At 59.7% G+C, this 25,325-nt stretch overlaps 1 protein-coding gene across 1 annotated transcript; it reads left to right on the top strand.

Moving 5' to 3' along the window:
* Positions 1–118: 118 nt before the first annotated feature.
* On the top strand, positions 119–22,248 carry KCTD5 (potassium channel tetramerization domain containing 5). The gene is made up of 6 exons (XM_017664817.3): positions 119–447; positions 10,471–10,579; positions 11,818–11,909; positions 13,406–13,501; positions 14,919–15,044; positions 20,564–22,248. Exons 1-6 carry the CDS (start codon positions 196–198, stop codon positions 20,591–20,593), a joined length of 705 nt encoding a protein of 234 aa, XP_017520306.2. The 5' UTR covers positions 119–195; the 3' UTR covers positions 20,594–22,248.
* The last annotated feature ends 3,077 nt before the right edge of the window (positions 22,249–25,325 follow it).

Genomic DNA, 25,325 nt, shown 5'->3' with positions numbered 1-25,325 from the left:
ACCGCGCGCCACTCGGTCCGGCTCCGGCCGGAAGGGGGCACGGCCGGCCGCTTTTCTGGACCGGAACTTCCGCCTCGTGACGCCGAGGTGGGCGCCTTACGAGGGTGGATCCGTGGGTGGTACAGGTCTCGGAGGACGGTATTAAAGGCCGGACGCTTCCGGTGGAGGGAAGCTGTGCTGGGGTTTGCTGGGATCATGGCGGAGAATCACTGCGAGCTGCCGCCGCCGGCTCCAGGCGGCCTCGGGGCGGGGCTGGGGGGCGGCCTGTGCCGCCGCTGCAGCGCGGGTCCCGGCGCTCTGGCCCAGCGCCCCGGCAGCGTGTCCAAGTGGGTCCGGCTCAACGTCGGCGGCACCTACTTCCTCACCACCCGGCAGACGCTGTGCCGGGACCCGAAATCCTTCCTGTACCGTTTGTGCCAGGCCGACCCCGACCTGGACTCGGACAAGGTGAGGGCCGAGCGGGCCAGCCGGGACGGTCCGGGCTGCGCCGCCGACTCCCGTTCCGGGCCGGGGAAGGAGCGGATGCGCCCTGGCGCCCACTTCCCTTGAGGGTACCCAGCCACTCCACCCTGGGGCGTCTCTCACCCTCTCTGCTTGTCGGGGGAGGAGGTTTCCTAGACCCGGACTTTGCTTTGGATCTAATTTCTTTTCCTCCCTAGATTCTTTTGTCCCCGGCGTGTGAGCACCTCCGTCCAGTGTACTTAACTGGCCCTGGAATCGGAGAACCCTGGCGTACTTCATCTTCTCACGTTCCAGACGTTTGACTTACCGTTGGCGTGGGGGTGGAGGATAGACACGGGTGGCCTGGCTTTCTCAGTGACTTGCATTTAGAGTTGGCGCTCCATCCACCTGCCCAGCACTCTTAGAAGGTGCCGTCCACAGAATGATTCTTCAAGGGGAATGTTTATCATATTAATGGGTGGCTTAGGGGTGTCAGGGAAAGGCCAGGTAGGAAATTTTTTTTACATCTGCTTATTAACCTAGTTTTCCAACTGCCTTCTCAAAAGGAGAAAAATTTCCAGGTTGGTTTGCAGTTTGTGTTTCATCAGATTAAATGCTCGTTCTCTTGTGCAGATGGTAATAAAAGCTCTTTCATTACCTTTACAAGACTTGTGAGGAAGAGTATCTTGGGAGCTGAGCTGTATGGGATTGAACCTCAGAAAATGGTCTATTGGAAGAATATTGTTGTTATCTGTATTTATCCGAGGCAGTCCACAAGTCTTATTCTAACTTTCCTGGGTCTTTCAGTTGAACCTACATAATTGGACTCGGGTTTGTGCGTTGGCAGCCAACATTTTCCGGACATGACTTACAAGAAAGATTCAGATCCCTCTGGAAGTTAAAGAAGCCTGACAGGGATCATCCTCAGTGTGGCCTGACCTTAAGATGAGGAAATGAGAACTTAGGAGTTACCACGAAACCACCCGTCCTAGGTAGAAATCCGGTTTCAAGATGCCAGTGCTCCTGACCTCCTCTCAACCCCGAGGTGTTTCCATTGCCCATTTGACGAAACGCTCTACTCCTGCAGAACTGACCTCCCGGAAAGTGACAGTCTGCTCCAGAATAGAAATAGGCTTTTGTTAGCTGTGATAGTCCTTTTATAGAGTGGGTGTATCTTTCACTGTTCTCTTTCTTTCAGCAGTGTGTTTACTGGCCATTTGCTTGCATTTCTGCTTGACTTTTCCTGTTTTGTGTATTGAGTCAGATTTTAAATTGCACTTGTCTATTGGGTTTTGAGGCAGTGGCTGTCTATTCAGCACTAAAACAATTCAGAGCCGATTACAGCTTGCAGTTAGGTCGGCCGATTCAGCCCTTTTCTGTCTCAAGACTACTTAAAAAATTATGTTTTCCTGTAAAAGGAGTCCTTTGGGGGACGGTGATTAATCTATCAGAATGTATCTGTGTTGTAGTTCCTTTTTAAAATTATCATCCATATTTGATGTTCAAATTTTAAACCAGAATTTAGAACATGAAGGTAATGCAGTAGATACAGGTTCTGCCTCATTAAATAGTTGACAGTAAATAAGCATTAGTTTTAGTCACAGATAATGTGGATTTGCCAGAAAGAGTAATGCTAACTCACATTAGCCACAGTAGTGGTGTTATACCTCACATGAGAAAACGTTTAAGATAGTCTCCTCAGAGACTGATGAAAGAACGTCCTGGAGATGCCTTCCTGGATAATTAGATCCTGAGCGAGGAAGCTGAGGTGAGGGTGGAGGGGAAGGGGTGTTTGAGGCCGTGGGGCACCAGTAATTACATGATGGACAGGGAACAGGATGTTGATTCACGCGTAAAACTCTCCAAGTCCTAACCTCATAGTTAAGATTAATAGAAGCATACCTGGCAGACATTCCTGATGCTGGACATAAGCCCCTGCCTGCTGAAAGGTTTCTCTCTGCATTTGACTAGTGTTTATGGAGCAAGTTTATGGCCTTGAATAGGGGTTGGGGTGGGGAGATTTAAGGGGGAGGAGTTCTAAGAAATTAAAGACCCAGAACCTTTCAGGCACCTGATGGGTTTGGACTTCACTGGGAGAGCCCCTGGAGCTTGCTATTAAATGCAGAAATGTCTGGTGGGGCGCTTGGTCTGTGAAGCCGTGTGGGAGAGGTGGCATTATAGGATATTTTCTGGAGGAGTGCTTTTTAGAAAGTCGACGAACAGGTTGTTAAGGAGGGTGGGGAGTTGGTCTGCGACTGGTCTCCCTTCCCCCATGTCCATGTTCCCTGTCTCAGGACTGAGCCTGGTGGGCCTGGTGAGCCTGAGACCCACTGCCCACCACGCCCTGAATCTTCAAACCTCACTCTCTTCTCTCAAGGTCTGACCCGGCCTGTGGCTGCTGTGAGGTGCTCTTCATGGGCAGCCCAGGTGTGAATCTTGCTCGATCGCCCCTGGGGCTTCCTTGGGCAGCATTGTTGTCTGCGTCATTAATTGAGCATCTACTCGTTGGCTGCCTGGGTCATTTTTCTCTCCCACATTCCCTTAGGGGCAGGTCAGGTGCAATACTTCCCGGAAGTGCTTTGTGAATACTTGCCGTGTGATTCACTTGTGTCATTTCTCTGTACTCCGTGGCACTGGCCCATCAGCGAGTTGCTGGAAACAGGTTAGAGTTGTCGTGATGCTTTAGGAGTTACAGGGGAACAGGAAACACTAGTCTTCAGTGATTGGAAACCCCTCAGATTAAACAGGATTTGAGGGGAGCTCAGTCACTACAGCTCAGCCAGGCCTGGGGAGAACTTGGGGTTTCATGAGCATTTGTCCTTTGACAGGATTCAAGATGCAGATGCCCTGGTGCCAGACGGGTCATTGAGGGGTCGGGCTGTCGTGGGGCTTCTGACAGCTCATTCTTGCAGCTCTTTGCCCGCCTGTGCCCTCTGCAGTGTGCTGGGTATTGGCAGGTGTCTCGGGATTGGAAGGATCGTGGAAGGAATTCTACCAGCAGGTCTAGGTGAGGGGGGTGCAGGTGGAAGTACAATCTTTCAAGCCACTTGGCAGGAGAAGTGGGGACTGCTTAGAGTGGAAGCAGCAGATTATGTTCATGTAACTCAGAGGTGAAAAGACTAAATTCCCAAACACCTACGAGCATCCCGGGTCGCCTGCCTGAGGCCCTGAGTGGGTGCCCTGAGACTCTGGCGCTTCATTCCACCCTTAGTTTGAGGGTGTGGCTCCCAGCATGTTCTTGGCTCTGACCACGTGGTTACCTGGGGATCTGAGCCGATGCTTGGGCCCCTCGCTAGCTGGAGGTGACCTGCCCTGCCCCCCAGGACAGTGCGTGCTCTCAGTGAATGCTGGGGTTCTCACCTCGGGCGCCTGCTAGCTTCCGGGCCTGAGCCAGCCCACCCACAGCACCTGCCGCCCCGGGCTAGGGCTTGTCTCCAGTGTGTGGGCTCCAGGCCGCCAGCCATCTGAGGGCGGCTGGAGGACATGGTTCTCAGCTGCACAGCAGTTCCTCTTCTGGCAGCTACACATGCAGCCTTCAGCTGCTCTGCTCCAGCTGACAGTGACTGGCTTTGGTTTGGGCCAGCACTCAGAAAACTGGCCCACCTGTGTGATGGCGCGACTAGAGTTCTGTGGGACAGAGAGAGGCCTGCCGGCGCACAGGTACAGGACGTGCGGCTGCCTGAGTGGTGCGCGGGCATGTGCACTGGCTCCTGCCCAGGTCAGCAGGCACAGGCCGGCCGTCTTTAAAAGTTCTGGATGGAGCTGGCTCTGCTTGGCGCCGAGGGAGGGGTCTGCCTGGCCAGGGTGCCAGCAGGCCATCTTTCGCAGTGGTGTCCTCACCATGCCCAGATCGGGCCACTCTCCTGACACCGCAGAGTGCCTGGAGTGTTCTGGTCTGGAGTTGGGGTGATGTGGGTGTTGGGAGGCATCGGGTGTTTTCTGTGGTAGCAGAGTTAGACTTGGGACTCTGTCCTGACCCTGCCTTCACCCGCAATTGAATGGGCTGTGTGCCTGGGGCTAAGTCAGTGCACCTCTCTGAGCCTCTGCCCCAGGGGGTGGGGGTGAGGGGGGATGTGACCGCCCCCACCCAGCCTGATGCTGGGCGCTGCAGTAAATACAGCAGCTCTTCGTATCTTTATTTCACTTCTGTATTTTGGTTTTAGAAAGATGGACCAAGAAGGCCTTTTCCTCCCCTTCAGAATTTGTTTTTGTACTTTGTCTCTTACTCAAACCTCGCGGTGCCCGCGGGTGGCTCCTGCTGCTTGGCCGGCTCAGAGGGCAGTGGTTGGGCCCTGGAGCCTGTGCCGCAGGGGAGGCCACAGCTTGCCGGCCAGCCACCAATCTCTGCGGGAAACTCGGTGTCTTCACGGGGAGCACAGCCCCTGGGTTCCAGGACCGCCCGCCCGCGTGCTGTGAGTGGTAGGGCCTCGCTGGGTCTGCGTCCTGCGGGCCTGGTTTCCTTGGCAGTGAGGCTTTCGGGGTCCCCGCCCGGTCTGCAGGGTTGGGCTTGGCGTCAGTGGCTCTGGGAGCCATGAGCTGGGACTCGCCTCGCAGCAGCAACTGATAGCTGATAGCCAGGCCAAGGCAGGGTTGATGAGCCGCGGGAGGGAGAGGCAGGCAGGTGGGTGAGGGGGTGGAGCAGCTGTGGGCCTGCCCTTTGGCCCCAGGGGGGAGGAGGGGTGGATCTGTGCCGCGTCTGCCATCAGGGCCGAGAGTGGGAGGAGAGCAGAGGCCACCTCAGAGCCAGCATGGTGGTGGCTGCTGGGGGAGCTCGGTTGCGCTGGGCGGGCATGCCTGGCTGGTGTCCTGACTGCAGTGTCCTGCCCGCTGGCCCTGAGCAGTGGTGCCCCGGGGGCGGGACACTCCAGGCGTGAAGAGGCCCTGGACCCAGCGTTTCCCATGTGGCGCCTCCGCCCGGGGCAGTCATGGTTCCCACCTGCTTCCATCTCCAGTTGATTTTTCAAGGCCAACAGTTTTATGTTAAACACATGCCATGTGACATCTGTAGGGGATTTAGGGACAGGTGTTCTGTAGCTGGGGTGTCTCTAGGGAGGGAAGCCACTGAGGAGCCCCGGCAGATGGAGGTCCCCTTATCTTGTGACACACATGTTCATAGCAGCTGTGATCTGAACAGGTGGCACTTGGGATGGCAGGTCCACCTGTGGCGTTGTGCCTGTGACAGTCCGCTTGCCCCAGAGTGACCCAGCCCTGCCTCTGTCTGTGCACCGTTGGTGCAGCACCTGCTCTAAGTGGACCCCGGTCCTGCCCAGCAGAACGGTCCCCGTGAGCCACTTGGGCTTGTGCTTGGGCCTTGGTGGATCCCTGTGGGTGGGTTTCTCGCTCCAAGAGAAGGCCCGGGAGCCCACACGTGATGCTCTCCCAAGTCCACTCCTCTCTGCTTCTCGGGGAGCCCCACTTGAGTCATGGGTCTCATCCTAGACTCTGTCTCTAGTCCACATTGAAAGCCATCTGTCAGGGACACTTGGGGTCGGGATCCTGCCAGCTGGGTGCTGTTCAAGGTGTGGGGGTTTGTTCCCAGTGGAGGTGCCAGGCGCAGCACAAGGGCCAAAAATCCCAGAGGCTGCCTCCTTCCTTTACTCCCCGAGTGTGTGCCTGGGGCTTCCCATCTTGCTCCGCAAGGCACCAGCGGGGTCCCGCTTAGGGGAAGCTCAGTTGGAAGCAGTGGTGCTTCTGCGCACATGTAGCAGGGCTGGGCCTGCTCTGCACACCCAGGTGCCTCCTCGCTGGTCTCTGCCTTAGTTTCCTCATTTGTAATTAGTGAGTCTAAGTCCTCTTTCAGGTCAAGAATTTAACAAACTGTAAACAAAACAGAGAAGAGGGTAGAGGTGAAGATTGTATGTGTGAATTTGAAATAGAGGCACTAAAAATGGATAATTTCAGAATAAAACTAAGTCTTTCTAATTAGGTTGATTGCAAATAACTGTGCACAGAAAATTCTGTGCTTTTGCATTTAGATTTCAGTGGGGAAATCCAGCAGGAAATTTCTCTCAAAATGAGCTTGGGACACTCCGCCCTCTTAATTCCAAGCCTCTGGTGGCTGTGCATCATCTCACACCACTGCCGCCACTGGGGTCCCCTTCCCAGTGCCGTGGGGATGGTGGAGGTGCTTGAAAGCTTTGTAAAGGGGCCGGGGTGAGACAGCTCCACAGATGATTACTTTCCAGTTAGAGACACCTCCCCCCCACCGTCCTCGCCCTCTTTCCTTACTGCCACTCCCAAGACCACACGTTTGTTATCAAGGGCGTGGTTGGCCCTGAGGGACCAGTGGCCCCCACTTTGTCCACGGTGCTTTGCTGGACAGTGCATTCTATGTGCCTTTAACTTAAGGGCCGGGTTTTGCCTCTGGACACAGTGAGCTGGGTGAGCTAAGGTCTCAGCAGCTGTATTTTGGGCCCTGCCAGGACGTTACTTCCCAAGCAGCCACGTGGGTGCCAGAGAAGTGGACAGGGCGAGGCTCATGGAGTGCTTTGGAGCCAGGATTTTCTCATCTGCCACCCTCCATGCCGGGGTGCAGGCCAGGGCTCTCCCAGGGAGCATGGATATGGGCTTGGCCCTGCCTTTGCCCACCACGTCCTCTCAGAGATGACTGGCTGCAGTGCCCCTGGACATGGCACAGGCTTGAGGGTGCAGGGTTCAGGCTCCACTGGAGACCCCAGCTCGGTCTTGGGCATCAGGCTCACCTGGAGCCGGGTGCAGCCAACCTGGGCATCAATGAGCTGCCCTGCTCTCCGTGCAGACGGGCTGCCTGGGGGTTTCGGTGCTCTGGAAACAGTCCAAAGCAAGTCCCACTTCCCCTTTCCATGCCTTTGGGTAGGTGCATATTTTTAAAGTCAGTGCTTCACAAGTAGGTCAGATGCTAATTCAGTGGAAAGTGGGGAAGGTCAAGAGAGGGAAATGATCTGTGGAGAAAGCAGTCTTAATTCTGGCTCTTCTACCCAAAAAAAGCACCCCATACCTTGCTGCTGTATAAATGCAGCACATGCTCTTACGTAACTTGAGGCAAGGACAGCGGGAGGAGAGGAGGCCCACGTGTCTCGCCCCCTGGCTGGTCTTGGTGACTCGGTCCACTTCCTTGATGCCATGTCCGTGCAACCTTCCCACTGTGCACGTCCGGTCTTGGGGCCACTGTGGACTGGCAGGTGGGATAACGGGTGAGCTCCCCAGTTATTAGTGTGGACGTCACTGAGATGACCCTCTGCTTTTGCATAAGTGAGCCTAAGACTTGTATTCTGAATTCAGGACCATTTTTTGTGTTTTCTGGTGTTCTGTGTTCTGTATTTTTCTGCCTTAGGATATTGGCCCCAGGGCCACACGACCAACACAAGCAATGAGGGGCCAAGGCCCATGTCCACACCACCAGCAGTGCCATGAGGACCACCTGCTCCCAGCCAGCCCTTGCGTGCTGCGGTGCATGCTGCTCACGCTCAGGCATTCGGTGGTCCCTACAAAGCTCCTGTGTGCGTGCTGATGAGAGTCAGGCAGGGCCATCTGGCCATGGCCCAAGATGAAGCCAGGTGGCATGTGGGGGTCTTGGCGTGGGGCCCCCAGCACTTTTCATGAGCCCAGGATAAGAGCCATGCTCCCATAGGCTGCCTGGCCTGTCTTCACCCCAGAGTCTCACAGCCTCATTTCTTAATGCAGTCTGCCCGATCAAAACGAGTCCAAGAAGAGACCAGGCCGGACAGCCCTGAGTGGCTCTATAGAAAAGGCCACTTTGGAATTTCTTTAAGTGCTACTCATCATAAGGCTTGACAGGCTGGCATGTCACCAGCAGAGATGGCACATCTGAGCATCAGACCACACACTCTTCAGCATCTCTGGTCCCCGTGGTGAACCTGTAGTTCTAGATCCTGGTCTGGGATGGGGCCCTGTGGCTGCGCCTGGCAGGAGGGCTGGGGTGGAGCATCCTGCCCTCAGAACGTGCTGCCGTCTGGGTAGGCCCGGAGCTCAGAGTCGCACCACATGGGAAATTGGTGTGACAAGGCTCCCCGTGGGGAGCCCTTTCTCTTTGCCTGGCCCAGTGGAGGCCAGCCCGGGCAGCAAGTGTCAGTTCTGGAGTGCCTCAAAGGACTGATGTGTGTCCCCAAGGACAAAAGGGTGCCCAGCTCTACGCAGTTGGGGCCTCTCTCCAGAGGTGCTCCTGGCCAGAGCTTCCTAATCGGTGCGTTTGACAGAGTACCCAGGATGGCCCCCTCGAGGTTTTTGGGTCCCACTTTAGGTACCCGAGGAGCGTGCACCCGGCCTTGAGAAGCCCACTGCCGGTGCCAGGCACGTGTGTGGCGTGCCCTGAGCTGAGGCCAGACCCAGAGCAGCGGTTCTTCATTGCTTCAGCAGGGGGACATTTTGTGAAAAAGCCTTGCCTACTCAGCAGTGCACGAGATGAGGGGCCCACACGTGCCTCCCGGTCCCTGCCTGTCTCCAGGCGAGCCTCACGCTGCAAGGCCAACGCCAGCTCTCTGCTGCCCTGTCCTACCTCCCCAGGCACGTTCCCTGGGTGGCTACCTCCCTGCCCTCAGCCTTCTGCAGTTTCCGTCCGTTGCTAGGTCACCTGCCTTCCCCCATCCCTCCAGTCTTTTAACAGGCCTGGGTCACCTCTGTGTGTCTCGTGTTGCCCAGCATCCTGCTGGTGCTCAGGAAATATCCTTTTCTTCTATGAGTCCTGGTGCCAGTCTTGATGCCCAGCTTGCTGGGGGAATGGCCTTGAGCCCACAGTGACCCCACTCAGGCCAGCAGCCCGGGTGCCCTCAGGGTAGAAGGGGCCCCATCCCCATCTCACCTTCCCTTCTTGACCCCCTGCCGGCTCTCTGTCCGTGGCCAGGAGCCAATGAGTAATTCCTGAGCTTGATGACAAGCAAATGCCAAACGCTGGGCCTTCGTTCATGAGGGTGGGGGCGCCGAAGAGCCCCTCAGGTCCGTGTTGTGGCAGGACCGTCCCTTCCAGTCCTCGGCCCCTTTGCAGGCATTGGCGCCACTCCCCCAAGTTGGGAGACTGCAGGACCACCTCCAAGGGGCTGGTCTTGCTTGGAGAGTAGCAGGGCCAGAGGGCTGGAGGCAGGGGCCTGTGCAGTGTCCTCTAGGGCGACCTCAGGTGGCTGGGGCGGGGCACCAGGATGACACTGGAGGGCTGTGTACGGCTGGGACACTACCCTGGGGAACATCCCTCGGGGAGGCAGGGTGGCCTGTGCGGCAGAAGCTGGGCTGGTACCCGGGGCCTACGGGAGAGAGGGCGCAGAGGCCCTCTGGCCACGCGTCTCCAGTCCTGCACCCTTGCAGATTTGGTGCGTGAAGAGCAGGCTGTACCGCTTTGTGGTGGTGGGCTTAGGGCACACTCTTGGAACCACCAGGCTTTACCACACAGTTTCCAGGATTTGATGCTCACGAATGAGAAATAGGGTCCAGACTCGTCGTAATACTTGTGGCTGAGCTGCTTCTGGCCTCCCCGTGTCTCTGGGTCTGGCGCCCCAGCGCACCACGTCTGAGCGTCATTCAGGGATTGCCACCATGCCATCTGCCCCTGCAGGGAGGCCTGACCCTGCTGCTCCCACTGAGGGCCTCCCAAGAGCCTGGAGCCACTTCTTGGTTGGGGAGGCCACGCCTGCTCTCCGACTGATTGGTGGCCTGCAGCACAGGGAGCCCCGACCCTTTCTGCCAGCCAGCCTCCCTCTCCGATGGCCAAGGCCTCCACTCTGGGATAAGAAGGCCTCACCTCGGATTTTTGGAGCCGTGAGGAAAGACACCTCCTAATGAAAGGAGGCTATCTTGACACAGAGCAGAACTTAGACCTGGCTGAGACCTGAAATGCTGGAGACCCGGGCTTGGGACTGCAGCTGGCAGGAGCCATGCGGCCGGCTTCGAGATGGCAGCACTGGGCGCTCACCTGCAGGGGGCTGATGGGACACACACAGCCCACCTGCCTCCGAAGCCCCTTGAGACACAGCCCGTCGTGCGTCAGCTGTGGGGGCTGCTGCTTTCCCATCTGGGACTCACATTGGTGTTCGTTGTTTGTAGGATGAAACAGGTGCCTATTTAATCGACAGAGACCCCACTTATTTTGGGCCTGTGCTGAACTACCTGAGACACGGGAAGCTGGTCATTAACAAAGACCTTGCAGAGGAAGGTGAGTTGGGGGCAGAGCCCGTGGAGTGTGGACTGGCCACTTTAGACAGGTCCTGTGAGCCTGGTCACCCTTCGGGGGGCAGCCCCTGCATGCTGCGGCCAGGCTGGGGCCTCAGGCATCCCCTTGCTTGCTCCCCAGTTTCCTTGCAGGCCTGCCCTGTGCAGCAGCCACCTCTAGTGTCAGGCAGGGGCTGCTCAGTGCCGTCGCCTCTTCCCTTTTCCTCGGAGCTAGGCTGGCCCGTCAGGACTGTGTGGCAGAAGGTCCTGGCGGCTGTGCTCCCTGGCTGCAGGGTGTCCCCCCACACCCAGCTGTGGGCAGATCTGTGCTCCCTCCCTCCTAGTGCTGGCTGGTGATGCTGTTGTGGGCAGCCTGGCTCCTCCAGGGGGACCGCGTCCTCATGGCTGCTTTGGCTGGAACAGCCCACAGGCCCATGTGTTGCAGGCGAACCAGCCAGGCCAGCCTTGTAGTTGCCATCACCTCGAGCTGTCTGCTCTCAAATGCTGTGCGACATTCCCACTATGGCCCCAGCAAGCAGGCGCTGTGTGTGGGCCTCAGGCCCGAGACTGCACGTCTGAGGCCTGGTCTCAGGGTGGGCTCTGGCCTTCCTGCTCTGCTGGGGGTCCTGCAGTGCCCACCCGTGCTGGGCCGCACCCTCCATCAGCTTCAGGTTGAAAGCCCCGAGCCTTCTGGAGGCCATGAGCAATCCTGAAGCAGAGCCCTTACAATTTGTTCCTGGTATTTCCTAGAGGTTTATAGTCCCTAAACTTGGTACCTTTCAAATGGCAGTCTTTGAGAAGGAAGGGGTTCCTAAACTGGCAAGAGTCCTGTGTCGAGGAGCCACCAGCTAGTCTTCCAGTTGAATAGGGAAGCTGAGGCACCATGTGACTCAGACCTTCAGGAGGCTGCCTGGCCTAGCCTGGGCCTCATGTGCAGGGAGGCAGGTGGCCCACAGGCTATGGGGGGGAAGAGCCCTGAGCTTCAGAGCTCAGGCAGGTGTGGAGAGCGCGTGAACCCCCTTCAGGGCACCTGCAGCAAGGCGTGCCAGGACCGTACTCAGTGACACTGTACGTCTCCACCTCGTCCTCTGCCCCTGCTGGGGGAGCCCAGGGCACCCGTACGGTCTGCTGAGACGTTAGGATGGGCCAGGCGCCATCCAGGTCGTGCCTGTGGGCTCATGGCCGGACAGAGGCCAAACATTTATTCTTTGATCGGGCAAACGTCATTTTTCTCTGTCCTAGGAGTGTTGGAGGAAGCAGAGTTTTACAATATCACCTCACTGATAAGACTTGTAAAGGACAAGATCAGAGAACGGGACAGCAGGACATCACAGGTGAGACCAGGGGACCGGCACTGGCTGGGAAGGGAAGTCCAGGGAGGGGGAGAATGGGAGGCCTGTGATGGGGGTGGGCGTGAGTGTCTTGGGGAGGGCATCGCAGGCAGGGCATAGCAGGTGCCCAGGGCTGTGGCGGGCAGTGTGTGGTCCGATAGGAGGGCTGGGGCAGGGCTGACGGAGCTCGGGGGGCAGTGGGGCAGTGGAGGTGGGGTCCTGCAGGCCAGCGCAGGGGCGACATGGACTGGGCTCCTACTGGGAAAGAAGGGTGCGGCCAGGGCTCTGTGCCGCCCGTGAGCCCCGCAGTGCAGATTGCCACGTGGGACCCGCCCGTACTTGGTCGTGGCTGGGGGTTCTGGAGCCCGCCCGTTAGGCCAATGTTTGAAGTGGGCTGTGTCCCGCACATGCTGTGAAGGGAGGCACCAGGAGGTCTGAGCCGTCATTCTGTCCCATGCCAGCCTGGCACTTGCTGGCAGAGTGGCAGGCCCTTGCCCAGTGGTTCAGCTCCTGCGGGTGGGTGCCTCCCACGGGCATCTCCTCAGAATGGCCATCATTATCTGAGGGTCTCCACGCGCGCAGACACTTCCCGCCCTCTGATGGGCTTGCCCACTGGCATGAGCACACCGGGCAGGAGCTGCTGGACTTGCTGGTGGCCTGGCCTCTCAGGAGGCTGGACCATCCACCTGCACGGCCCCTTCCCTCCTGCTGGAAGCCCTGGGCAGGGAGGGGGCCAGAGACATGTCCACAGCTCCCAGGCCATCTCTGGCCACTTCGCCTCGCCCCCGTCCATTTAGCCACCCCACGTGTGACCCCTGTGACCCGGGCCAGCCCTGCAACTCCACCTCAGTGTCCCATGTACACAGTGGAGATGAGACCCTCCCCTCAAGGCTGCCCTGGGCTGGGGGTGAGCCTGTCACTGGTGTGTCCCTGGTACAAGTCCCCACCTTGATAAGAGAGAACGGCCCCTTTGTGACTCCCACCTGCCCCATACACCATGCTGTGGCCACCATGCAGCAGCCCCTGAAGGCCGGCCTCTCTGTGGCTTCCCAAGGTGCTCCGAGCCCCAGGACGTGCCATGAGGGCCACCTCTTACAGACCAGGAGCTACCTTAGTGGTTGGGGGGCTGCTTCGGCCCAAGCGAGGGCTCCAGGCCGAGCTGCCACGCGCATGTACAAGACTTTCCTGGGGCCTGGGCCTCCCCAGCTGGTTCGACTCGATCCTTGTGGGGTTCCCTGGGAAGAGAAACTGCAACAGGTGCTCATGGCATCCCAGAAACATGACTCCCTGGGGGTTTAGAAATAGAACATTTTTGGATAGGACAAGGAAGCCGCAAGTGGCAGCTGTTTGGGCATCACGACCCAAGCCCAACAGGTGGAGGGAGGCCTCGCCCTCTAGCCACCCCTGTCGGGCTGTCCCGAGGACAGGCACGTGGGGCAGGTTGCTGGCCGGGGGCGGGGCTGGTGAGCGGCCAGCTCACCTGTGTCCTGTCCGTGCAGGTGCCGGTGAAGCACGTGTACCGGGTGCTTCAGTGTCAGGAGGAGGAGCTCACGCAGATGGTGTCCACCATGTCTGACGGCTGGAAGTTTGAGCAGGTGAGGCCCCCTGGGCTGGCTGGCTTTTAATTACAAAGGCCTGGCTGGGGTCCCTGGGGCCCCAGGGATGGTAATGAGGCACTAGGTGGCCTGTGGTCCTAGGAAACGTGGGTCACTGTCACTGGCATCCTGGCAGCAGCCTGCGCCCTGCCCTGACTGGATTGGTCACCAGCATTTGGGGGGCATGGGGAGGGCGCCCCCTCCTGCCCCACGTCCTCACCAGCCTTCTCCCTGTACCTGCCCTTCTTACTCTAGCCCGTCCTTTTGGGGGACCTGTCTCTGTGCTCTGTCTGGCATCTCCGTGTGCGGGGTGGGCGTCCCGAGCACATCCTGGCCCAGCCCCTCCCACACCTCCACCCCGGCTATGCGGACGGCCCAGATTCCCTTCCCGAGGCGCTGCCCCTCCAGCCCTGTTTGTGCCTTGTTTGGGCCCAGCTCTCACCCCAGCCACTGTGGCTGATGCGTCAGGGTGCTAGTGAGAGCTGCCTGCCCTCCTCCCCTCCCGCCACGCTCGCTGCTGTCTGGGGGCCCCGGCGCATCCTGGGCACACTTGGATTCCCCACCAGCTCTCCCCGGCCCCAGGTACCCCTATCAGATGCACGAGTCACCCTTAGGGAGGGCCAAAGAGCAGGGGCCTTACACGCGGTTTTCTATCATGCCACTGATAGCACAATTTCACTATTTCTTTTTTTTTTTAATTTTGCATTTGAGAGATATAAGCCCTTGACTCTGGGGTAGGCTGGAGCAGGCCAGTCGGCCCTCAGCCCTGTGTGGCCCAGGTAGTGACCTGGAGGCCTGTGGGATTGCCCCTCTAGTCGTAGGGGACCCACACAGACAGGCAGCCACGTGGAGGCCGCGGCTTTCCAGCATCCACCCCCTGAGTTCAGGTGGCCCGACCCTCGCATCCTCCGCCCGCCTTCCCTCCCACCAGAGGCGTTGCCTCCCCCCTCAGGAAGCCTGGGGACAGAGAATCAGGCCTGGCTTCACCTGCAAGGGCCTGGTGGCTGAAGGGAGAACAGAGTGTCTGGGAGCTCGCCCTCGAGGTGCTCTGGGCCGTGTGAAGGTGCAGCCCAGGTGCCGAGCGCCCCGCTTCCTTACGTGGCCACCTGATAGGCCCCCTCTACAGCCCGCCTCGCTGCCGGGCTCCCCTCGCCCCAGGGTCAGCCAGGGTCTCTGCAGGCCCAGCCCAGAGCCCTGAGAGAGCTGAATGCCCTGGCAGAGGCCTGTCTGGCCGTGGTGTGCTCATATGGGGGCGTGTGTGCTGAGGCCCCTCACCTGAAACCTGTCCGTCCCCCCATGTGTCGGCTGTCTCTGCTGTGGCCTCTCCCAGGCCAGCACATCCCTCCTGGCAATGGGCTGATCCTGAGCTGGGCACGTGCCACTCTGCCCACGTCTCACTGGCCTTCTTTCCTCCCAGCTGGTCAGCATTGGCTCTTCCTACAACTATGGGAGTGAAGACCAGGCCGAGTTCCTCTGCGTGGTGTCCAAGGAGCTGCACAACTCCCCATACGGCACAACCAGTGAGCCCAGCGAGAAGGCCAAGGTGGGTGGCCACAGGCAGGCGGACGGCAGGCTGGTGCGTGGCGGCCCCTGCATGCTGGCCGCGTGCCAGCAGAGGGGCCCTGTGCAGGCAGAACACGTCTCTCTGGGGCTGGGTTTCTCCCCCCAGGCTTTATAATTTCTCACTGTCCCTGGTGATGGCGCTCCTGAACACACAGGCCCCCTGTTGGCTCGCCCACCTGGCGCTTCTTGTCCGTTGGCCCATAATTCTTGCCTGACATGTCAGGAGCTGAGCCTGGAACAGAGGGCACGTGCACCCCACAGGGTATAGATAGTGAGGCAAGAACCTGGGGGACACAGGCACCCCCGGGAGCCCCCAAACCTCACGGGCAGGCTGCTCCTGAAAGTGCCACCCTCTGGATCTGCCAGCAGATTGTCCTTCTGGGTTGTGCCTCTGGGTTGTTTCCCTGAGGACCTGGGGCTGTCAAGGCTGGAGGCAGGGTGCCCTGAGTGGGTCCTGGTCTTGGGAGGAGTGTTTGGTTTGCAAAGGAGCAAATCCTGCAGCTGCTGTGATTTTCAGGCTCCTTGGAGTGTCATCTCCGCCTGGCTCATGCTGGCCCTGTGTGAACAGGCTCCAGCTCCCTGCTGGGCGAATGGCTCTTCTCCCCAGGAAGGCAGGTGTGGCCGTGTCAGCCCCGTGGCAGGGAGCAATGGCTGGCCTTGCCCAGTGGCGACAGATTGTCCTCTGGGCTTGTTCCTGAGGCCGGGGACTCCAGATGTAGCTCTGCTTCCAGAGCCCGGTGCTGTCCTGGGCTGGCTCCACCTGGCAGGGCCCTGGAGCTGGGAGCCAGGGGGTGGCCAGCCACGCAGCCAGTCAGGGGCGGGGCGGGGCTCTGGTGGCCAGCCGTGAGCCCTGGGCCCCCCCGGGGCCTGCTGGAGGCTCAGGGCGTCGCCCGCCTGAGGGTGTTTTGAATGAGTGCCAGGAAGGGCCGGAGCAGAAGGGCGTTTACTGGTGACGGGAACCTGGGGATTCCGCAGGCTCTGAGCCGCGAGGCCGCCTTTCGGGGTCTTCGTTCAGGCACGGGCCTGGGGACGGGCAGTGGCTCTTTCCCCCAGCCCGGGGGTCCTGTGTCTCCACAGCTGCGTGGTGGTTGGTGGTCGGGGAGCGTGGTGGCCTGCAGGCTGCCCTGCCATGTAGGTGGGACAGCGTGGCGGGATATGTGTTCTGCTTCCTGGGCTCTGGGATCGCACTGTTCTCTGCTGTTTGTTTTCAGAGGCTCTTATTTTTTAACTTGAGAAGTTCACACCTTCTCACGGCAGTGGACAGCTCCCTCAGGCAACTTCAGCTGCTGTGAGGGTGCCCAGGTGTGACCCTGAATTCATTTGCCACTGAAAAGTGGCCCTATTTTCTCCAAAAATGCCTGGCTCTGAAGAATGGTGGCCCCAGTGGCTTCTCTGGGGGCAACGGCAGGGGCCCCCTGGAGGTGGTCACGGTGGGGATCAATGGGGGAGACCATGTGCGCCTAAAAGGGTGTGTCGCCCACGCCCTGATGGCAGAGAGTGTCACCCCTGGGCCTGCTCCCGGGTGCCCCACAGCAGCTCAGTCCCTGGCTGTCCCCTAGTGGGCCAGCACCCAGGCTCCAGGTAGAAGTGGCAAGAGGGTGTGGCTGCCAGTGGGGCACCTCAGCGGGAGCCTCCCAAACCATGCTCTGTGTCCCTGATCGCTGGGCTCTGTGCCCTGATTTGCCAGAACTCTCAGGCCTTGCCGACTGGCGTTAAGCTCACGCTTAGTGGTTTATTACAAGGTGTTTGGGGAGGGAGGGGTCAGGCCCTCCAGGGGCAGGTGCAGGAGGCAGGGCCCCTGCAGTGTTCTCCCACCTCCGGCCCCTTCAGGCTCCCAATCATACTGCCGGGACCACTGACGGGGACTGCTCGTGCCACATCGCCCCCATGCCTGGTCAGAGACTCTGCCCCCCAGTCCCCGTTGTGTTGTTGACTATCCGGTGCTGTCTAGCAGTCTCCGCCTCCCTGGAACAGAGGACAAAGGCCAGACCTCTGCTTAGCCAAAGTTCAGGTCTGCTCTGCACTATGGAAGGGATGCGCTGAACCCAGGGATGTGGCAGCCAGGGGGACACGGCCCTGCCCTCCCCCCAGGCTGTGACTGTAGGCCCCGAGGCCAGGCTGGTCTGTGGCCTCACCTCCGCCCACAGCAGGGCTCCCCGAGCACTGCACTCACTCTGCCTGGGTGGGCTTCCCTCTGCGCTGCCCCATCTCGCCCTGCGCTGACCGTGCTCTTCCTCCTTGCCGCCCGCCACGCGCCGAGCCAGAGTGACGAGGAGGAGGCGGGTCACGATGGGAATGGCTCAGATCGAGTATAAATGTCATGGGGGCCCTGCGCCCTTGAGGCAGGCCATGTAGTTACCGCCCCGCCCCAGCCCCTCTGCTGCGACTGTTCCGTGCCTGTAGTTGACAGCCTTCCACGCCAGGTGCTGACTGTGTAGCTCTGTAGTGGAGCCGACCTGTCTGGGGCAGGACTGTCTGTCTGTCTGTCTCCTTTAGGATGTTTGTGTCGGTAGATTGAGACTTGCATGGGGTGCCTAGGACCCCTGGCCAGGCCTCAGTGGGGTCTCACTGCCATGGAGGTCAGCAGGCAAGCACGTAGCCTGTGCCTCCTGGGACCAGCAGCCCACAGCCTTCTGTCCTGTGTCTGGGCCGCCGGCTCAGGGCCACGGTGCCTCTGCTTCCTGTGCCTCAGGGGGGGAGTCTGACAGGCCCTCCCGCTGGCGGTGACAGGAGGCTTGCGAACGCCCCCTGGCCCCCAGCTGCTCCCCAAGGCCCTGCCGTCTGCCACCCCCTTCTTGCCGCACCGTCCGGGAGCAGGACCGCCTGCTCTGCCTCCTCGTCCTGCACGTGGGAGTCTAGGCCCAGGGAAGTCTGGCTGTAGGCGTGAGGGTGAGCCAGGCACCATCCGGGGGTCCCCCATGTGGGTCATGCCCTGCAGGTTGGGGGCCCTCAGCCTCTCCCAGAGAGAATCTTGGGAAGGGCGTCTGTACAGCTGTGAGAGGTCTGGGCTGAGGCTCACAGACTCAGAAGCTCTTCTGTTTGTAGTGGCTGCTTTTCTGGTGATTATGTAAGTATATAACATCCTCCGTTTTGCCTCTTAATCCACAAATCCTAAAATATTTACTATGTGGCCCTTTAAGAAAAAGTTTGCCAAGTGCTGGTCTGGACAGCCTGTCGGTGGGGGCACGCAGCACGATTCTCATCTGTCATTTTAAATGTTGTAGTGGCCACTTGAAGGAAGTAAAAAGAGACGTGAAATTTATGCTAGTGCTGTTAACCCAGCATATGCAAAATAGAGTCATTGCAACCTAAAAATTCATTGAGATGTCATGCTTTCCTCCTACCAAAGGTCACTGGAGTCTGGCCTGCAGTCCACCCCTGTGGCCCTGTTTGGGTAGGAGCAGCCTCACCCTGGGGCCCAGGGCCACATGGGCAGGAGGCAGCTCCCAGCGCAGGCCTGGCCTGGAGGTGCCAAGCAGGAACCCAGCTGGACTCTGCGCACCAGTGCTGAGGCCGGGCTGACTTCTGGGAGGGGCCAGGCTTCTTTCCACTCACATACCAGTTACTGACTGTATCTGTTGGCAGGAGCTGCTTGGCGGGCCCTGACTCAAGTCTGGGCTGAAGGCGGGCCTGGTGCTGCCGGTCAAGTGGCCTGGGCCCGCCGTGGGTGGTGCTCTTGTTACCTGCCTGCCCATTCCCTGTGGTCGGGCTCAGGCCTCCCCTGAAGGAGGTGGCCCAGGCCAGGGCTCTATTCATGGCAGACAGGGCCGTGACTGTCTCAGGCCCAGGAAGGGTCTTCTGTTCTTGTTAGGAGATAGTTGTTGGGGCTCCAGCCCTGTGGGGTGGCTCCCCATGTTGTCACCTTGTCCCTGGGCCATATTCCAGTTGCATGGGCCCAGTCAGTCCTGCTGCCCAGTCCTGCAAACACACCTTCTTCCCTCTTCTGGGCCTCCACAAAGTGAAGGGTGGCTCTGTGCCTCACAGGGCCCCTGGCCCTAGCTTTTCCTGCAAACAGCAGGCCCTGGCACTGGGACTAGTGCCTTAGGGGCAGGAGGGAGTTGCAAGGGCTGGGCAGGGACCTACTGTCCCTGAGTCACCTCCTCAGCCCACTTGATGGGCAGCTGGGGAGACTGGGGGGCATTGGGACTGGCTGGAGCGACCCCCAAGAACTTGGACCTTCTCCTGAGCCATGAGGAACAAGCCGTTGGTGAATGGGAGTGGCTGGCTGCCCCAAGCCCATGGCTGCACTGCTTGGAACAGCCGCCCTGGCTGATGAGTGGAGGGTCAGGGCCCGTAGGCACTCGCTGTGAGCCTGAGAAGTCTGCCTGCTGTGCACAGAGCCTCTCTGGCCGGAGCATCCGGCTGGGCCTGGGCTTGGCGCGAGCAGGGCGGGTTCCTCCGGGGCATATCTCTGCGCTGCACCTGGCTCAGAAACACGGTGTCCTCAGAGCCGCATCTCTGCTCAGAAATGCAAGCAGAAGGTGCCTTTGGGAAACTAGTGCTTGCACTGCCCATCGGGCCACAGAGGAGGCCATCCTACAGCACGGGCTTGGTTGGGTGGAGACGGTGAGATAGGCCAGCTCTGAAGCCCCCTAGGCCACGCGGTGGTCCCAGCCCTCCACCTGGCATGTGTTGGCCGTGCACAGACCCAACCCAGGTGGCTCTGGGCCTTGAGGAATACCCAGATCAATTCAGGGTTGGTGGGATGCACAGATGGTCCCACCAGGGCTGAGGGGGCTTGTCTGGCCGTGATGCTGAGGAAGAGTGGGGTGCAGCTGGGCCTAGTGGCCAAGGGGTGCAGGGGTCAGCCATGTGTTCCAGAAAGCCCCATCTGGCTGCAGTCAGGCGGGTTGGGCTTGTCATAGGTTCACAGGGAGGCCCATGCACTGTGCCCAGCCTGGCAGTGTGCAGGGCATGTTGGCAGGAGGGGTGGTGGGGTGGCCCCGGGGGCCCAGGCTTCCAGGTTGTGAGAGTGAACACAGGGTGTGAAAGAAGAAAGAGGGGCTGGCTGGCCTGAGGAGTGCTGAGACTCTGGGGCCCCAGTTGTGTACATCTTTCTATGGCGGGGGATGTCGGTGGGCAGGTAAACCCAGGTGGGCTCTGGCAGCTGTGGGATGGGAGCAGGTGCAGCTATTAGGAATGTGCTGGGGGGCCCCAGGGGCCTTGATATAGAACCACCCCCCTCAGGCCATGCCTGCTTCAGTGGCTGGAGGGCAGTGTTTGATGTCAGGCTGGGATGGAGGGCGGGGAGAGAGAGAGGGGCCAGCCCCTCTGGTAGAGCCTGGAGGCCACAAGCCACTCGCTCCAGTGAGGGTCTCCATGCCTGCCAGCTGGGCGGGGCTGCCACCTGCTTTTGGCCCCCAGCCTGCCGTGAGGCCCCCCTCAGGCCTGAGCCCCAGGCCCTCTGCTCAGGGCCTGGCTCTGCCCCCTGGGTCAGGGCAGGTGGCTGCAGGCCGCCTCTCTGTCCGAGGCCTCACGCTCTGCATTTGGTGTTTGCAGATTTTGCAAGAACGAGGTTCAAGGATGTGAGGAGCATGGTGTCGGCACTGGAAGAAGCATCTTCCCTTCCCCAAGACGCAGCAAGCGCCGTGCCGAGGGAGCTTGGCCATGAGAAGAAATCTGCTTTCGACAATTTCTCTGGGGATGTGGGTGTGAATCCTTTCTGCCTCTGAGGCGGGCGGTGAGAGACGGGACCAGCTGTCTGAGGCTGGCGTCCCCAGCTGGGAGGCGTGCTGGCCGGGGGTGTCCCCGTGGGTTCCGCTTGCTGCCTTCGGGCCCAGCACTGGCCTGCGGGCTGCTTCTGACTGACCCGTCATCACTGAAGATCATCTGAAGGACAGTGTTCTTGGTGCTCCTTACAAGTCCGCAGTGGGGCCTGGGTCCCAGGCCCCACAGGTAGGAGGTGGCTGCTGTGCCATGGCCCCCGGCTCTGGGTGCCTGCTGGTCACGCATGCGCCCCCCTGGCCCTGGCCCTGGTCAGGGAGTCTGCTCTGCCTCCCAGGCGTGATTTGCAGTTCCTCCAGTCTCGTTGGGCGGCTCGTGATGGAAGCGGCCTTCACGTGTTGGCTACTTACCCGGCCTCTGTCCTCAGAACCGGCCCCCTGGCCCAACCCAGCCTGGATCCGTTCAGGCTTCTCCGTTTGTATTTCCCGGGTGAGGCCTGTGTCCCTTCCTCCCCAGTGTGGATAGACTGCCCGGTGTTCTTCCTCTTTAGAAATGCCTGAAAGTGTTCCTGTGTTCTGGATTGACCCGTCAGTCATTTCAAGGGCGCAGCAGCTCCCCGCCCTCCTGGGGCACTGCCCCTGTCAGTGCCTTTGTCTCGCCTGGGATGGAGGTTGGGGGAGGCCTGTCCGCCTGGCTTCTGGGGCTGACGCTCCGCGTCACATTGAACATTGGATGTTTACAGCACATCACAAATCTCTCCCTTGCCAGCTCTCCTGTTTTTCCTGTCTAACTATGCACCCCTCTCTGATGTTTCTGGGACATTTAGCCTTCTACACAGCCTGCATGGGCTCTTCCCGCCTGACATGACACGGGAGCTCCAGATTCCTCTAAAACCCGCTGTGCACCTCAAGAACAGACCTTCCTCAGCTGGTCGCGAGGATGTTCAGAGTCTGGGGTCCTGGTTCAGAGGAGTGGCTCTCTGCTCCCTGACCACCCGCTCCCCGGGGAAGCCCTGCTCACTGGCCACCAGGGCTGCTGACATGCCTGGCAGACGCTCCGACACATCAAGTTTCAGATGCTTCCAGAGGCTTCTTGCCTGATCCCTCTTCTCCTTTGCCAATAACCGGATTAACCAAGTTCTCCAGCACCTGGGACTTAACCTCCTTTTTGTAAGGTCTGTTGTATGTTGTTAAATGTTTGGCTTCAGCGGTTGATAGCAAACTCTCTGAGGGCATGTCTTGCCCCTGGTGTCGGTTCTCCCGCAGAGCCTGGGAGGAAGTGGGGTGTGCCTGCAGGGCCCTCCTGGCCACCTAGCGTGGTTTGATTTGTGACCTTGACATAATAGATAGGCTTGTGGTTTTTTAATTTAAAGATATTAAGACTTAATTCACTAAAACTTATTCTAAGGGGATATTTATACTTTTATACTTTTTTAGGTATCCGTATTTTATCATCTTACAGTTTAATGCCTAAGTTTCCCCTGAAAATAGCAAATAAAATTGTGTATTTATGAATGAGCAGAACAATTGTTGGTGTCTTGAAATGCATGGAAAAGCCACTGCTGCAGAGCCCGTACCCTGGGCTCAGGGTGGCCCTGGGCTTGTCAGTTGCGAGGGTGGAGCTGGGCTGTTTGCCTGTCTGTCTGCAGCAGCCTGGGGTCTGACAGATTGGAGCAGCCCACCCCCCGGCCCCACCTTCCTCTTGCGGGCATCCCACTCATCCCTGGGGACAAAGGAGGTCCTTCAAGTAACTTAAAGCCCTGAAGCCTTGGTGAGTTAGCCTCTGTGTGTCTGTCTCTAACCCTGGCCCAGAGCACGCGCTTTGCCGTCTCCCCCAGCTCTGGCTCCCCCTGGCGGCTTCTCTTGGAAGGCTCCGGAACGCCCTCCTGGGCTCAGGGAAGGCCCGGCCCGGGGTTCCTGGAGAGCTCGGCTCCGTGCGGCGGCCGGGATGTCTTTGACTCCAGATGCTGCCCAGCCTCCCGGCCTTATCTGTCCTGTTCCCACGGGCAGTTGGGTCCTGTGGGGGCCACCCTGCCCGCCCAGGTTGGGACATGGGACTGCCTTTCCTGAGGGACTCATCTCAGGCACTCGGTGCACAGATTGGGGCTTATGGGGTGGTACCCCAAATTCTGCTCCAAGGAGCCGGCCTCCAGAACGGACTAACCTTGGTGTCTTCTAGCTCCCTGGTGTGCCCCAGGCCCCTCTGCCAGGTGGGTGTTGGGAGAGGCTAGGGTGTCCCTGTCAAAGCCCTGAGCTTGTCTCCTGTCCCAGCCAAGGACTGAACAGGGGGCAGCCATCCAGTCCAGTTGCTGAGCCAAGAGCTTTTGCACTGGGCAGGGAAGGAGCTGTGGCATTTGGCTTTCATGCTCCAAGCATCACCTGCCTGCTGTGGGAGCAGACTGGGGAGAGGGGCTCGGCCCTCAGGGGTTAGCTCTGGGAAGCCAGGGCTGAGGAGGGAGGTGGGCACTTGCACTGTGCAGCTGCTGGGCCTCCTGCAGAGCCCGCCCTGGAACCTTCCAGGGCACCGTCGGGGGCAGGCACTGCCCTTGTCACCTCGCCCCCCCAGCCTGTGTTTACTTGTGTCCGTCCAACAGATGCCCGGGCACCTTCATCCCCCCCGAGCTGCTGGCCTGTTGTCCACCATCCCGGGCTGACCCTGCAGTGTGGCTGTTTCCCTGTCCCATGGAGCCTGTGCCCTGAGGCCTGTGGGGTGGTGTCCGTGAGCCCCTCGGGGCTGGGCTGGGCTTCTCTGAGACACCCTGCTGCACAGCCCCGTGAGGAGGCCGGGGCCTGTGGCTTTGGGGGCTTTGAGCTGCACCCCCTCTGCCTCTCTTTTCTTCATACCTGCCTGGCCTTCTGAGTACCTGCAGCATCAGGCCAGGTGTCTCTGCCCTCAGATCCCCAGCCCCACACAGATGCTTCAGGGCCTGGGGCTCAGGTCAGTGTGCAGAGCCAGTCCTATGACCTCAGGGCCATGGCTGACACCAGGTCCTTGAGACCAAACTGGGTCTGGGGTCCTGGTCCAGCAGTGCCCCTTCATAGGGCTCCCATGGGCTGATTATGCTTATGTGGGTGTGCACACCAGTGTGGATTCCTGGGCTTGGTGTGGCCCCCAGCAGGCATGCCAGCCCTGTCTCTCTCTGGCTTCACCTGCAGGCCACTGCTTCAAGGTGGGCCTTTCGTTGTGGGCTCCTCTGGCCCCCTGTAGGCCAGCAGACAGTCTCGATCTGTGCCAACCTGCTCCTTGAAGTGTCCTTTCTGCAGCTGGTGAGGCCATGGTGCTGTCACATATCTTGTGGTAAGTGGCTCTGTGGCACGGCTGGTGGCAGTGTGCAGAGTTGTATGTGACCTGTGTTCCTGCCCAGTGGGCAGGGCCCTGTGACAGCTGGGGCATCTCAGCCTTCACACACTGCGCTTCCTGGGCACTGAGTGGCGTGAGGTACATCTGCCTTTTGAACCCCTGGGCCCTGCCGGAGCATTTCCCTCCCTCTCTTGCTGAGCACCCACCTGCCCTGCATCTGGGGTTGTCAGGGGGGCCCATGTCTGGGGAGGTCTGGGGCTGGGCGGCTGCCCTGACATCATCCCCGCAGCCTGCAGCCACGCAGCAGCCATACCGGAACCCCAGACTCCCCCTCCCAGCCTGGCTGTGGGGTGTCACTGGGGGGCTAGGCTGCCCTGTGTCTGCCCCTCCTCCCCACTAGCCCGGAGGACCCTGACTAGACGCCTGCCCTGTAGCAGAGGTAGAAGGATGGGGGTGATTGGGGACCCCTGGGCACCCAGGAAGCAGAGATGGGATGAGAATTCCTCCAAGGGGAGGGAGCCAGGTGCCGGTCTGTCTCCTGGAGTTGGGCTTCATCCTGGTCTCCCACCACGGAGGCGGCAGAGGGGCCACCCTCAGAGACCACCTGTCCTCCTTTAACCCCCAACCACGGCAGGCCTCAGGCTTTTCATGTCCCCAGGTCACCCGCAGCTCAGTCATACCCCCAGACCCCTGCCTGGGCCTCAGTGCACCTGCTGCCCCATCTCTGCTCTGGAAAGGGGCTCAGCAGTCAGCCCAGGTACTCCCACCCCCCCACCCCCCAACTGCCTTCCTGCCTTACAGAAGGGATGTGCTGCTTTGTACTGGCAAAGCAGCACAAGGGGACTTAGTGTTTGTTCCCTGCTGCCCCCAGGGCCAGTGTGCAGCAGGTGCTTGCTAAGTGGTGACTGATACATTCCGTAAATACCCAGCCCTGCCTTCTTCCCACACTGGGCTAGTGAGCTGTACCCTTGTGCGTGATGTGTGCATGGGTGCACGTGAGTGAGTGTGCTAGTGTGTGTGCATGGGTGTGCTTGTGTGCAGAACAGCAGGAGATTCAGCCCTGTCCTGTGGGCCTTGTCCAGGTCAGGGTTGTGAGCATGGCAGGCAAGCCCAGGAGCTGGCCAGTGGGCATTGCTGACCACCTGGCCGCAGAAGAGGCCTGCTGTGGATACACTCGGGCCAGGCCAAACCACGGCCGACTCCATGGCGCCACGTTCAGGCCGTGGCAGGCAGGCGTGGCGGGGCTAAGCTGCCTGGGAGCCTAGGCTCCAGAGGCCCATGGGTGCTTGTTTGTGGT

This window comes from Manis javanica, chromosome 10 (assembly GCF_040802235.1).
Source record: "Manis javanica isolate MJ-LG chromosome 10, MJ_LKY, whole genome shotgun sequence".
Lineage (NCBI taxonomy): Eukaryota > Metazoa > Chordata > Mammalia > Pholidota > Manidae > Manis > Manis javanica.
The sequence above is the reverse complement of the archived record's forward strand: the minus strand, read 5'-3'. Positions and strand labels throughout refer to the sequence as shown.

What these genes read in the sequence shown, in the direction of transcription:
- KCTD5 (XM_017664817.3), top strand. Translation starts at nt 196, where the DNA reads ATGGCGGAGAATCACTGCGAGCTGCCGCCGCCGGCTCCAGGCGGCCTC. An exon ending in GGGACAGCAGGACATCACAG is followed by an intron (nt 11,910 to 13,405) that starts GTGAGACCAGGG and finishes CTGTCCGTGCAG; the next exon opens with GTGCCGGTGAAGCACGTGTA. An exon ending in ACGGCTGGAAGTTTGAGCAG is followed by an intron (nt 13,502 to 14,918) that starts GTGAGGCCCCCT and finishes CTTTCCTCCCAG; the next exon opens with CTGGTCAGCATTGGCTCTTC.